The sequence below is a fragment of the Gekko japonicus genome, unplaced genomic scaffold (genome assembly GCF_001447785.1).
Source record: "Gekko japonicus isolate JY-2015 unplaced genomic scaffold, Gekko_japonicus_V1.1 scaffold975, whole genome shotgun sequence".
Classification (NCBI taxonomy): domain Eukaryota; kingdom Metazoa; phylum Chordata; class Lepidosauria; order Squamata; family Gekkonidae; genus Gekko; species Gekko japonicus.
In genome coordinates, this window is record NW_015171531.1 from 625,585 (window position 1) to 640,367 (window position 14,783).

The following is a 14,783-nucleotide window of genomic DNA, read 5'->3' on the forward strand; positions in this document are numbered from 1 at the left end:
TTCGCCCGATTTCCTCCGTAGTTTCATGATCCTCAAAAACCAGGATCACAAAACTGCGGAGGAAATCGGGCGAAGCCCCAAGTCAAAATGCAGCCCCGGAGCTTCGGGTGTGAAATTGACATGTTTGTGTCAGGGCAAACGGTGCTGTGCTGCGAGGCAGCTCTAGTGAGAAATCGCCCTGAGCGTCTATCTTTTTTCTTGACTGGGGCTAAGAAACTTGGGCTTTGCAATATCTACCAAGAACTTCTGTGGTCCTTTCCGCACTAGACCTTAGATCCTGGTTCAACCCTGTCCCCAAACTTACATTCTACACTACATGTGAGTTCACCCCTGTAATTATCTTGGGGTATTTTTTGTTTCCACATTACATTGAGGTCACCCCAGTTTTGCCCCACACTTGTCCCAGGAGGGGAAGGAAAGGTGATTGTAAGCCACTCTGAGATTCCTTAAGGTAGAGAAAAGTGGGGTATAAAAGCCAACTTCTCCTCCACTGCTGCTGCTGCAGCTTCTTCTTCTTCCTCTTCCTCCTCCTCCTCCTCTTGTGGCAGCAAATTCCACTTTTTAATCACTCTCTGTTATTAGAAAGGCTCCCTATGCCTCCCCCCTCAGTCTTCCACCAGTTGCCAGGCCATGACTGGCAACTCTAGTTAGGACTTTGGGGTGTCATGTAAACACCACTCACTAGCCAAACCCGGAGTCTGGTAGCATCCTACATCAATCTCCAGTTACGAATCCTTTTTTTAAAAAAAAGCTATCGGCTGTAAGCCTGAAGCTATGTCTTCAACCCGTTGTCTCTGTGGCTGTTTAAAAATAACCTTTAATTGGTCAACTAATCTGTCGAAGCTTGTATGATTAATGAATGTGGAAAGATTTTAAACTGTAGGGTTGAGAGTTAAGGGCACGCTTCATCACACTTGGGGACTACCTTGGTTCTGCTCTGTTCGGGTCCCACTAGACATTACAAGAGACAAGGAACTACATTTTTTTCTTCCCCCTCCCTGTTCCTTGTAACATGCAATTGATCTCAATGTCAGGAGTGGATTTGACCCTTTAACTTACTGGTGGTGGGTATAGGAAGAAGCTGATCTGAGCTCCCCAGCTGTGCTGGCAAATGCTGCACTCCTCAAATACAGCTAGTGGCGCTGAAAAGTTTTGGATTTCTCACTGGCTGATTCTGCCTTGGCTTTTCCCTCCGTTGTTTTATGAAACCCATGTTGGAACAGAAATTCCACTCTGTGTTGCATGCTTCTTTCAGTTCCTTTTTTTGGTACCCTCTACACTGCATGCTGTTTTCATTTCCTTTGATCATCGGGTTTTATGGTACCTTCTGCACAGGTTTATGGCAACTCGAATGATAAAAGGGTTGGAACACTTTCCCTATGAGGAAAGGTTAAGGCGCTTAGGGCTCTTTAGCTTGGAGAAAAGACGACTGAGGGGTGACATGATCGAGGTTTATAAGATTATGCATGGGAAAGAGCAGGTAGAGAAAGAGGTACTTTTCTCCCTTTCTCACAATACAAGAACTCGTGGGCACTCCATGAAACTGCAGAGCGGTCGGGTTAGAACGGATAAAAGGAAGTACTTCTTCACCCAAAGAGTGATTAACACATGGAATTCACTGCCACAGGAAGTGGTGGCGGCTACAAGCATGGACAGCTTCAAAAGGGAATTAGATAAGCATATGGAGCAGAGGTCCATCAGTGGCTATTAGAAGAGAAGTGGTTGGCGGTATGTTTGATTTGGAGGATCAATGTCTTGATCAAGAGCATGTGTGATGAACAGAACCCATTTCTCAGTGAAGTACCCTGAGATGTTTGAATGTGGTTTTGAGCTGGACTTTTCCCACCCAGTTGAGAAAATGTGGAGTGAATGCTAGATGCAGAACCACCTATTGCCTCCTCCTGTTCCACCACTGGTGCCCTAGTCTAAACTGAGTAGCCCCTGTGGCGCTCTGTACTTTGTTCAGACTATTGGGTGCAGTAAATAAGAAGCCTGGAGACCAACTGGCAGTGAAAGGCAGAAAGTTTATAGTGCGATAATGGTGAATATTTACACAGAGAATATACAGACTGTTGCACAGCGTAACATACCTCAGTTGGAGAGAGCTATGTCCCCCACTAACTTATCAAGCCTACACCTTATATACAACCCCCAGCCAATCACTAACAGGGCAGACTAATTACCTACTCTTAATGAGGACAAAGAGTAGCACCTGGTAGTTAAACACCTGGCTGTAAGAGTATGAGCCACTTAGCATGACAGCTAAGACTTACAGACTAGATCATACTGATCTATACACAGTAACAGCTTTCTACCTACCCGGCGGCTCACTTAGGAGGGGAGGGGGAGAGAGACGAGGGAGGCCTACGGAGGGGAGGGGAGGGGGGAAGAGAAAAAGTGGAGACCCAACAGTACACAACATTTTGTTGCGGGTCTCCACTTGTTAACATTATTATTACCACCACCACCACTTATCAAGCCTATACATTATATACAAGTCCCAGCCAATCACTAACAGGGCAGACTAATTACCTACTCTTAACTAGGACAAAGAGTAACACCTGGTAGATAAACACCTGGCTGTAAGAGTATGAGCCACTTAGCATGACAGCTAAGACTTACAGACTAGATCATACTGATCTATACACAGTAACAGCTTTCTACCTCACTTCATCCTAGACATATATGTCAATACAGACCTGGCCACTGGTGGCTTGGGCCCAGCCCATCACCTCATCCTATGGTACCAGCAGCCAGTTCCAAGATATGAGTGGGGTTATTAGGGAGACAGGGCCCCCATGACTTAGCTTAGTCCTTGGCTGTTTTAATTTCCCCAACTCACGCCATTGGCTGTTGGTGACAAGGAAGGAGCAGGACCCAGCACAGTAGCAACTCTTAGTTCAATGTTGTGCCAAACTACACATTACACAGGGGGAAAGGGGAAGAGACAAGAACTGGAAGCCTCTCTGTGTCTCTCCAACCCGCTTGTTCTGCCTCTCACCTGAATCAAGAGTAAAATGGGGGGGGGGGCAAATTAAGTGATTTCTCCCCTTCCAATGTGTTACCTCTTGATTATAAAATTGTAAGTCCGTCCTAAACTGAAGTTTGGGGAATATGTAGATTTGTTCATAATAATTGTAAGTCCATCCTAAACTGAAGTTTGGGGAATATGTAGATTTGTTCATAATAAATTAGTTGGTTGATGAATTGCAAGCCAGGTGATTAATGAAGTAGAAAAGTCTTTCATTAGTCTTCTTTTAATGTATCTCCTCATCCCTCGCTGAAAGGTTAGAGACATATGTGTGTCCTGTACTTTGTGCTAATTGTTACTGACGTGCAGTAATCAGTCTGGCAGGCTCCCAGCATCCAAGATAATACAATTTAATTTAAAGTTTTAATTGCACTCTCGCTTCTATTTCTAACAACTGCTCAATGTAGTCTGCTAACTTGACACAGCTGGCAGGAACAATTCAGATGTTTTGGGGACTGTCACATATCTAGAAGGTCTTGCTAGAACAGTGGAGCATCAGATCGGGGGAGAAATACAATAACCAGTGGAAAAAATAAGTCGCGGACAACTGACCCATAAGAAAACCTAAATTTGTTCTTTTTTTAAATAATGTAAGTTTTTGTTATAGATCGGGAAATAGAGTAAATTTTAAGAATTAGCCTGGCAGCTTGGTGGAGTGGTTAGAGTATTGAATTGAGATCTGGGAAACCCAATTTCAGACTTCCACTCTGGCTTGGAAGCTTATTGGGTGAACTTGGGCCAATCACTCTCAGCCCAACCCACCTCACCAGGGTGGTCGTCGTGAGTATAAAGTGGAGGGGAGGATAGTGTTGTAAGCTGTTTTGGGTCCCATTGGGAAGATAAGCAGGGTATAAATACCAAAGTAAATAAAATTGTTCAATTGGCTTCCTAGACCAAGTGAAACCCTTGGTATTAAACAACAACACTTTATGACAGATAAAAGCTTGGGAAATGGGAATGTTGTATAATATAGGGTTGTATCCTACTGCTCAGCTTACCTCTTATTGGACCTTTCTCCAACACACCTGAGCTGCGGTGGCTCAAGTGGTTAAGACGCTGAACTGCAGGCTGTGGAAGGTCAGTAGTTCAGCGGTTCAAGACCCGGGTGCCACAAGACAGGGTGAGCTCCTGTCTCTAGTTCCAGCTCGTGAGTATAAAGTAGAGGGGAGGATAGTGTTGTAAGCTGCTTTGGGTCCCATTGGGAAGATAAGCAGGGTATAAATACCTAAGTAAATAAAATTGTTCAATTGGCTTCCTAGACCAAGTGAAACCCTTGGTATTAAACAACAACACTTTATGACAGATAAAAGCTTGGGAAATGGGAATGTTGTATAATATAGGGTTGTATCCTACTGCTCAGCTTACCTCTTATTGGACCTTCCTCCAACACGCCTGCCCCCCCCCCCACATTTGGCCAAATTTTCCTTGCTCCAGAGGAATGTATCACTATGAACCAGACAGAGTAGTAGGATAAAACCCAGACGATTCTCTCTTTTTTTAATTTTTAATTTTGCCTTTCTAAGCTACAGATCTACAGGGTTGGGGAGATGGATACAACCTAAAATAAGGAGTCGCAAGGATCATTTCTACATAAGTTTAAAATGATTGATACCTCCCTAGTATCATATAGCGAAAGGAGTATCTTAAAGATATAGAGTTGTAAACCAAGCAATCTCCATCATAGTCTTCTGCAGTGTGTACATTCTAGCTTTTAAAATTATATGTTAACATTAAACAACCAGCTATCAAAATTAATCTGATTTGCTTATTTCTTTCTTCTAAGTTTCATTTTATCAGAAAGCCGTTTAGTTGTTATAGGCTTAGGAACAGCAGCCCCTAATTCTGCTTCAGAGGCCGACGATCCTGCGAAGCTCTTCGAGATGATGTCAGACATCGAGATGATGTCTTTATCTTCTTTGTCCTCTGCATCTTTGTTGCCTTCCACTTTCTCAGATGCTTTCTGTTGTTATTTTAAGATCTTTTCCGCTTTAAGCACAGGGTCAATCAGCTTCTTCACCATCTTCTCTGTTGCTGCTGTGTTTCCTTTGCGTTCTTTTTGCAACGTGTCAAACTTGTCCTTAAGGTTGATCATCTGGTCCAGCAGAGGGCGCAAAGCGGCCGCAATCATTTTAGGAAAGTCTATGGTGACTTCCGGTTTAAGGGCCGGCGGTGATGAGCTGGCAGTTCCTGTTGTTAGTTTCCCTTTGGCTGCCATTTTTTTCTGCTCGCCGCGTCATTGTTTACATTAAGAAGAAAGTTTTCAAAAGTCTCTGAGAAGCTGGTATTTTATCGCTTTCTTGCTAGTCTGCTCCACACTGCATCGAATTTTCACTTCCTTCAAGCCGCCCTCTCAGTCCCCGCTTTTTAAATTCAGTTTTATCGGGATCAGGTATTCCCCCCCCCCGTTTGTTTCAGAAAGAAATTTTAGCATCAGCTGCCAAGAACTTGAAGAGACTGTCAAAGATTTGATGCTGAACTACCAGAAACACTTTCTGCATAAATTAAGACAGAAAACCCAGGTAAGAGGAGCACTTGTGGGTTTGGGGCGGAATTCGGTGGCTGAGATCCAACAGAAGAAATCTGTGCTGATGTTCTCGGTTATGGTGCCGTCACTCTGAGAGGGAGAAGGTGGGAGGGGACTTTCTCTGTTGACGCATGTCTGATGGAGGGGACCTTGTTTCTGCTACGCAATTTCTGCAGGTTTGCCCCTGCATCAACGCACCAAACTAGCTGTCCGATCCCCACAGCTATCAGTCCAATACACGTTTAAGCAAAGTAGTATTTTATTGAAGCCATGATAGAACAGGAGCAAGTTCACTGTTTAGAATACCTGGGACAGGTGGGACATGGGATAATGAAGCACATTCAAAACTTACAATAACCAATGGACTTGGCTCCCGCTTACGCGGTTGGACTCTCAGATTCGCGCCCAGAGTCTGAGAAGCAACGGTTTCCATAAAGATAAACAATTAGCACTTCACACGCTCTAATTCATTATAGACTAAGCTGAGCCTCCTTTTCTCCGCACCTGTGGCCTTGTAGATAAGCTTACGCTAACGTTCATAGAAAGGAATGCATGAGACAAGCATACATACAGTGCAGAATACAATAGGCATGCGCAGATGCCAACGGAAGGATCGGGGGGGGGTTAGCTATACACAGAATTCTATGGCAGCTTGCTGACACTAGCACAGGTTGATCGAGGGCATCTGGTAGGCTTCCACACTAGATCCGCAGCACCTGTGCATTTGTATAGGGTGAAGTGACTTGGAACACTGCATCAGTTCCACCCTCTAGCCTCTTAACTGGGGCTTCCAACCAAACAGGCTAAACATTGGAGTGCAATGAAAATTAGTTCGATTCGAGTCCAGTAGCCCCTTAAGAGACCAACAGAATTTTCAGGGCATAAGCTTTTGAGAGTCAGAGCTCTGTAGTTACAGACTCAAGAATTGACTCTCATTTATGTTAATGCAAAAATTCCTCTCTGTCACTGTCTGGCTAACGTCAAAGTCAAAGAAGGGAGATGAGTAAATGGCCCTAAAAGGTTTTTAATACTGAGCCTCCATTAATAATCCTGTGGTTAAAATATTCCTTTCAGTGCTGTACTCTCAATTAGCTAGGAACAATTAACTTGCAGGAGACTAAGCCCTACGAGGAAAGGCTGAGGGACTTGGGAATGTTCACTTTGGAGAAGAGGAGGTTGAGGGAGTTTGAGGGGGGACAGGATTGCTCTCTTAAAGTATTTTAAAGGCTGTCACTTAGAGGAGGGCAAGGAGCTGTTCCTGTTGGCAGCAGAGGATAGAACTTGCAATAATGGGTTTAAATTGAGGGCGGGAAGGTACCATTTGGATATTAGGGAAAACTTTTTCTCAGTACGAATTATGCCACAGTGGACTCAGCTGCCTAGGGAGGTGGTGAGTTCCCCGTCCTTGGCAGTCTTTTAGCAGCATCCGGACAAACACTTGCCAGGGATGCTCTAGGCTGATCCTGCATTGAGCAGGGGGGTCGGACTAGGTGGCCCGTATGGCCCCTTCAAATTCTGTGATTCTAATATATCAAAAGAGGTTTGAAACAGAATTAAAAGATGATCGAAGATCTCTCTGGAATGGACCGAAAATTATTCAGAGTTTCCAAGATACAGATATTTGAACTTATTCCAAAGGTATCAGTTGTGTCCAGGTGGAAAGCAAGTGGCTAGAGTGTTAGAAGACCTGGTCTCAAAACCCCAATCTGCCATGAAGCTCATTGACTGCCTTTGGGCCTGTCCCTTTTTCTCAGCCTAACCTATCTCTCAGTACTGTTGTGAGGGTAATGTGAAAAGAGCCCTAGTGAATTAGACCAGTGGTGCATCTAGTCCAGCATCCTGTCTCACACAGTGGCCAACGAGTTCCTCTGGAGGACCAGCAACAAGGCACAGAGGCCAAGGCCTTCCCCTTATATTTCCACATGGCACTGGTATTCAGAGGTTTACTGCCTCTGAATGTGGAATTTCCCTTCAGTCACATCACATGGCTATAACCTGTCCTCCGTTTAAAAAAAAAAAATCCCTTTTTTAAAGCCATCCAAGACTGTGGTCATCAGCGTTCCCCCTAAGCTGAGTTAGTGTCACATGGCACTGGTATTCAGAGGTTTACTGCCTCTGAATGTGGAATCTCCCTTCAGTCACATCACATGGCTATAACCTGTCCTCTGTTAAAAAAAATCCCTTTTTTAAAGCCAGACTGTGGTCATCAGAGTTTCCCCTAAGCTGAGTTAGTGTGAGCTAGCTCACAGTTTTTTAGCCTCCGGCTCACACGTTTTTCTCTCCGCTCAGGAAGGATGGCTCCAGAGCAAACTAACTTATGCAGTAGCCCAATCGCTCGCTCACAGCTTTAATGCCAGTAGCTCACAAAGTAGAATTTTGGCTCACAAGACTCCACAGCTTAGAGGGAGCATTGGTGGTCATCACTACCTCCTCTGGCAGCGAATCCCACATTTTAATCACCCACTGAGGAAATAAGTATTTCCATTTGCCCATCCTGAATCTGCTGCCTATCAGCTTCATTGAGTGACCTTAAGAACATAACATAAGAACATAAGAGAAGCCAATGCTGGATCAGGCCAATGGCCCATCCAGGCCAACACTTTGGCTGTGATCACACAGGCAGTTTGGCCTGACACAGGCACTCCTCCCCCTCTGGATCAAATGGGCTCAGTCAGACAGCCACACCTGTCAGGCATTCTCCAGCCATACTTATCCTGTCACAAAATGACTTGGAGCCGGTCCCCCGTGCAGTCATCGCACATGGCCAGAAGTCTGAACACGGGGCAGTGCGCACAGAACGGATTTAGCAGTCTGAACCTGCAGATCCATTCTGCTGCTAAGGAGGCATCTTTTTTTTTTAATTGCCTGTATGTGCACATGCGCGCACATGCGCTCCTATGTGCACGTGTGAATTTTGGAAATTTTTTGGCAGCATGCTCTGTGGCTGAGGTGCTGCAATAATGTGGATGCTTTACCACAGGATGTCTCCATGGGTAACCCACAGCAGGGTGGGCTGTGTGGTTGATATGCCCCACAACACTCTAAACCAGTTCAGTTAGAGGCAGCACCACAGTGTGCCAAGCCGCCAGTGTGGACACAGCCTTCGTCACACAGTGGACAAAAATACCAGGTGCCATCAGGAGGTCCATCAGTGGGGCCAGGACACTAGAAGCCCTCCCACTGTCCCCCCCCCCGCACCAAGAATACAGAGCGTCCCTTGCCCCAGACCAAGAGTTCCTATCTATACCTTGAGCTCTGCTATGTTGGGAGAGGGAGAAAAAGTTCTCTCTGCCCACTCTTTATGGAGGAGAAGAAGCCATGTTGGCTTCCTCAGGCTCCTCAGAGGAAGGGTAGGATAAAATGTGATGGATGGAAAGAAACATCCCAATCGTTGTTTTATAGGCCAATTCAATTGCGCTTCGAATTTGCATTGTGAGTCTGACTCCCAATTGCCCAAGCTAAACACAATTAACTTTGACAGTGAGACCACTTCACAGTTGCATCCGTAACCGTGAACAGATTTAAACTCCAGGAAGTAAAAGGTTTTTACGTTGGCCAGGTCATGCAAATTATTCCTCCATGAATACCTGTGTTCTCAATCACGAGTTCGCAACCAAGTCCCTTCTGTGGGCAGATGCAAACTTTCCATTTCAACCACAGTTCAACCAACTTGTGTGCTGAAGCTGCTGTGAGATCTTGAGCGGAGGAGTAACACCCAAACCCACACAGTCTTCTGGGGAAACAACTTACCAACGGTGACTTAGTTTTCATTTCTGAGCATGCATGACCTCACTGATGACCCCGATTTCCAGAAAAGCCAAGACGCGAATAGTGAAGTTGTAGAAAATGTAAACGGGTGGGGATGCCTGCTGTAGACGACATCCCATCATCCATAAGACCAGGGGGCGATGTACTAAATACTCAGTGGTAGCAGTAAATAAGCACCTAGGCCTTGCCTTCCCCTTTCCACAGTCAGCGCTCAGTGGGACAAGCTAAGAGATGCAGCACATACCACCAAGGGTCCATAACTAGATTTGTATTTATTTTATTAATTTGTTGAAACGTTTCTATCTAGCCTTTCCTCTTGGAAGGTGATTTACCTTCCAAGCCAGTTTGGTGTAGTGGTTAAGTGTGCGGACTCTAATCTGGGAGAACGGGGTTTGATTCCCCACTCCTCCACTTGCACCTGGCTGGATGACCTTGGGTCAGTCACAAGCTCTGGCACAGCTGTGCCTGAAAGAGCAGTTTGTGTCAGAACTCTCTCAGCCCCACCCACCTCACAGGGTGTCTGTTGTGGGGAGGGGAAGGGAAAGGAGTTTGTAAGCCGCTCTGAGACTCCAAGTGAAGGGCGGGGTATAAATCCAGTCTCTTCTTCTTCTTACAATAATAATTAAAACATCCTCAGCTAAAACCAAAGATAAAAGAAGAAGCCCCAAATCTCTCCTCACTTAAAGGATGCCTGCTGGTCAGACCCCCTCAAAAACCCTGGTAAACTGGCAGGTCTTGCAGCACCGCCTGAAGATGTCCAAGGAGGGGCATCTCACCTCTTCAGGGAGCCCATTCCACAGAACTGGAGCCACAATGAGGTAGACCCAGGCTCTGGTCAGTTCCAGATGGACCAGCCTAAGTGGTGAGACAGCCAACCCATGGCTGCCCAATGACCGCAGTTGGTGCACAGGGACATAGGGAGGAGGAGGAGGAGGGGAAGAGGAGGAGGAGAAGGAGAAGAAGAGGAGGAGGAGGACTGTGGAGTGCCCCTATGCACTCAATCACCTTCCTCAGGAAAGGTACATTGGAGACTAGCCAGCAGTGTAGTTGGTCACCTCATCCCTAGCCAATGAATATTTTTTGAGCAGAGATCTAACAACTGCCTCCTTCAAAGGCCTATAGAAAGCCCCTCAATCAGGGAGGAGTTCAAGATTTTCCTGGCCAGATTTTAAAAGCCGTGATAGGTCCAGGGCAAATATGGTGGCCCTCACGCTCATAAGAACATAAGAGACGCCAATGTTGGATCAGGCCAATGGCCCATCTAGTCCAACACTCTGTCACACAGTGGCCAAAAATACCAGGTGCCATCAGGAGGTCCAGAAGGACATTAGGAGCCCTCCCACTATTGACCCCCCCCCCCAAGCACCAAGAATATAGAGCATCACTTGCCCCGGAGTCCCTATCTATACCTTGTGGCTAATAGCCACCGATGGACCTCTGCTCCATATGCTTATCTAATTCCCTCTTGAAGCCATCCATGCTTCCCAAGGAACCTGTCAGCATCCTTAGGCAGGATCATCCTGAATCTATTCATAACAATAGGACAAGCAGGCACTTCTGATACCTCAGCTTGGCCTCTGATTCACGACGGATGAGAAAGATTTTGTCAGCAAATAACCTTGCAAAAACATGACTGGTGGAAGCCCAATGTTCATCGCCTGTGGGGTTGGACTTATTGGGATATCTGGTTAATATAGCAGAGTTTTGCCCAGTCACAGAAGTGTGATACTGAATGCAGTAAATAAATCTCCCAAGAAGTATATTGCAAACAAAGGTAAAGCTCCCTTATTAACTTCCACGGCTTCCTTTGAACTTCCTTTCGGGAATAAAACATTGTTCGATACGTATACAGCATGCCTGGCTTGCTTATTCTGGATGTGGGGGGGGGAATAGAAGTAAGTTTAGAGCAGAGCAAACCGAGTGTGAATGCGGAAAGGTCATCCAACCTCTGGCTCTTGTTTGGGCTGCAGCTCAGCAGGGGAACCCCACCCGAGTTCCTGGCACTGGGGCGCTTATCCTCCGCGGAGATATCAGAGTCACAATGGGGAAGGATATAAAGGCGGTGAGAGGTGTTGAAACGGTCTTGGCAAAGATGGGAGAGTTTTCCTTAGCAATGGGAGAGAACAATTCAGAAAAACGTTCTTACAGAGATGGGGGAGTGAAGCACGCTAGTCTTGCACGCTAGTCTTGTGGACTGCAATGAATGCATGGATTATATGTCTGGAGGTAGGGTTGCCAACTTTGGGTTTAGGAAATTCCTGGAGATTTGCGGGTGGAACCAATGTTGGGCAGAGTTTGGGAAAGGGGGCGCTCAGGAGGGATGCAATGACATCGAGTCCACCCTCCAGAGCTGCCATTTTCTCCAAGGGGGTCTGACATCTCTAGTCTGGAGGTCACTTGTAATTCCGGGAGGTCTCCAGGCTCCACCTGGAGACTGGCAACATTAGTCTGGACAGAGTGAGCGAATGCATAATATTCACACACACTAAATAATGCACTTTCAGTACACTTTGCAATTGCATTTTACTGTGTGAAATGGCAGAATCCACTTGCAAACAGGCGCTGAAGTGGATGGAAACTGCACTACAAGTGTGCAAGCACCCAATACTGTCTCTTCTCTGGAATCCATGGGCAATGCAGTGAGGGGCTCCTGGTGGGGCCCACTGCTGCTGACCCCCCCTCCCGCCCCTCCCCTCCTGCCTGTCTGTGTCTCCTTCCCCATCTCTTTGCTTGAAGCGCTCTGCCAGCCATGCTCACACTTGCCCAGTGTCACTGGGGGGAAGGCTTGTGGTGCACAGAGGCCCTGCTGCTGGTGGCCATGGCAACAACACCCCCAGCCGCATGCACGGACCAGTGCAATCATAGAATCATAGAATGTTAGAGTTGGAAGGGACTTTGCAGGTCATCTAGTCCCACCCCCTGCACTCTGCAGGAGCATAGCTGAAAGATAGCCCTACATACCTACAACATACCCGAAATCTCCCATAACCACACACAATCAGGGAAAGTGTGTGCAGATGGTACAGAGGTGACTGAGTATGGGGAGAGGAAAAGAGAAGAACTGGTAGAATTACTACTTAATACAGAATCCCAATATAGTTATGCACCAGAATAATTTTGGACCTTTGTTTTACATCATTTTCTGGGCTCTCCCATGCAAAAGATTTGTGTGCAACAGATAAAACCACCTTATGCTGAGTCTGACCCTTGGTCAATCAAGATCAGTCTTGGCTGCTCTGACCGGCAATGACTCTTTCAGGCAGAGGTCTTTCACACCGTCTCGCCCTAGAGATGCCGGGGATAGAAACTGAGATTTTGGCTCATTCTGCATTGGCTTTTCCCTCCATTGTGTTACGAAACCCAAGCTGGAACAGAAATTCCCCTTTGCATTGCATGCTGCTTTCACTTCCTTTGTCCATCGGATTTTAGGGTAGCTTCCGCATCCCATGCCACTTGATACCATATGAAGACAGGCTTTGTCCTTGCTCTCTAAAAAATATAGAATCCACTACACACACCATACTTCATTGCCCCCTCTATAGGGATATCCAATCTCATTTTTTTACTTCTAGAAGGTAAGAGCTGGCACTCTGATGACTCAATTGTTCACTTTCTTCTGTTTAATTCTTTTTTTTTTTAGCCCCTGGAGGGGATTTTTTATTATTTTTTATAAGACTACAAAACTAACACAGAAAAAAAAAGGGAGGGGGGCTACATTTACAGGATAAAGTAAAGAAAACCACTACTACCTAAAAACCCAAGAGAGGAGATCATCAATAGCTTAATTACATCAAGTTTCCCCTTCTTTTATGTTATTATAAACTGAGTCAAACATTCATAATATTTTTTACCTTTTTCTTTAAATCTTAAACTTAACTGTCTAAGAACAGTACCCCCAATCATCCCATTTCAAAGTTCTCAAAGGCACAAATCAGAGTCCTTCAGCCTTCACTTCTCCTTTCCCCATCTCTTCCACAACTTGTAAGGACTTTTTGGAGCTGCTGCCCCTTGCTCTGCCAGAGAGTCCTCTCCAGAAGAACCCAAGTCCAGCCCGCCACTAGACTTGCTGTCCTCTTCTTTTTTTTCATCCTCTGGCCTTCCTGACTGGACCCTTAGAAATTCCCAGGCTTTCAAAACAGAGTCAATCTTCTTTTTTATCCTTTATTTTGAAGGTGACGCCTTCTGGAATTAGCCATTTATATCTAGAAATTTTCTGCTTGATTCCTTTCTAGCTGGAGAAAACACTTGTTGTCGGAGAGGGGTTCACATTACTCTTTTTAAAAATACACTCTGAGTTGCTACACCAGGAAAAAGTGAAATTCTGTAAAATAAGAACCTCAGAAGAGCCCTGCTGGATCAGACCAGTGGTCCACCTATTTCGGCATCCCATCTCTCATCATGGCCAGCCAGTTCCTCTGGAGGGCCAACAACAGGGCATGGAGGCCAAGGTCTTCCCCTGATGTTGCCTCCTGGCTCTGACATTCCGAGGATTAGTGCCTCTGAATGTGGAGGTTCCCCTCAGTCGCCAAGGCTATTAGCCACTGATAGACTTTTCCTCCATGAATCTCTGTAGTCCTCTTTGAAAACTGTTTATTCCTGTGTCCATCACTACAGCCTCTGGCAGCGAATTCCACATTTTAATCAACTCTCTGTGTACAGAAATATTTCCTTCTGTCTGTCTTGAATCTACTGCCCATCAGCTTCCTTTGATGCCCTCAAGTTCTAGTATTTTGGAAGAGGGAGAAAATGTTCTCTTTGTCAACTCCCTCCACCCCAGGCATACTTTTCCACATTGTCTTCTTCTTGCATAATGTATTTCACTCTTTTTGCAATTTGGCCTAATTTATGCTGTCTCTGTTAATCCCCGACATGGGCAAGGCCTCTCCCAAATGCCCAAGATTGCCAGAAAGCTTACTCAGCCAACCTTCTTGCGTTTGACATGACGTCAGATGTCGCCCGTATCCTTCCAAGCATATCTTCATAAGGGCTAGCAGCTTGCTCCTTGAAAAGTAAAAAAAGCTGCATTCTGGGGCCACTGCTAAATTCTGCAATCTTCCCGAAATCTTGGGCACAGGCACCAATGTGGTACATTTCATATCAGACTTCTTTGCACGAAAGCAGAGGGAGTCACCCCCTTTGACCCCACCCCACTTTGGTTCCTAGAATCATAGAATCATAGAGTTGGAAGGGGCCAGACAGACCATCTGGTCCCACCCCCTGCCCAATGCAGGACCAGCCTAAAGCATCTCTGACAATCTTTGCACGAAAGCAGAGGGAGTCACCCCCTTTGACCCCACCCCACTTTGGTTCCTAGAATCATAGAATCATAGAGTTGGAAGGGGCCAGACAGACCATCTGGTCCCACCCCCTGCCCAATGCAGGACCAGCCTAAAGCATCTCTGACAAATATTCATCCAGCCTCCTCTTGAAAGCCATCACTGAAGGGGAGCTTACCACCTC

General features: G+C 46.0%; 1 protein-coding gene across 1 annotated transcript in view; it reads left to right on the forward strand.

The window, feature by feature from the left end:
- EXOC3L4 (exocyst complex component 3-like 4) overlaps positions 1 to 14,783 on the forward strand; it is a 79,671-nt gene that overhangs the window by 46,943 nt on the left and 17,945 nt on the right. Inside the window, exons 8-9 of the mRNA XM_015419588.1 lie at positions 5,115 to 5,200; positions 5,447 to 5,550. Of these exons, the coding sequence (XP_015275074.1) occupies positions 5,115 to 5,200; positions 5,447 to 5,550 (190 nt within the window). The remainder of the gene's footprint in view (positions 1 to 5,114; positions 5,201 to 5,446; positions 5,551 to 14,783) is intronic.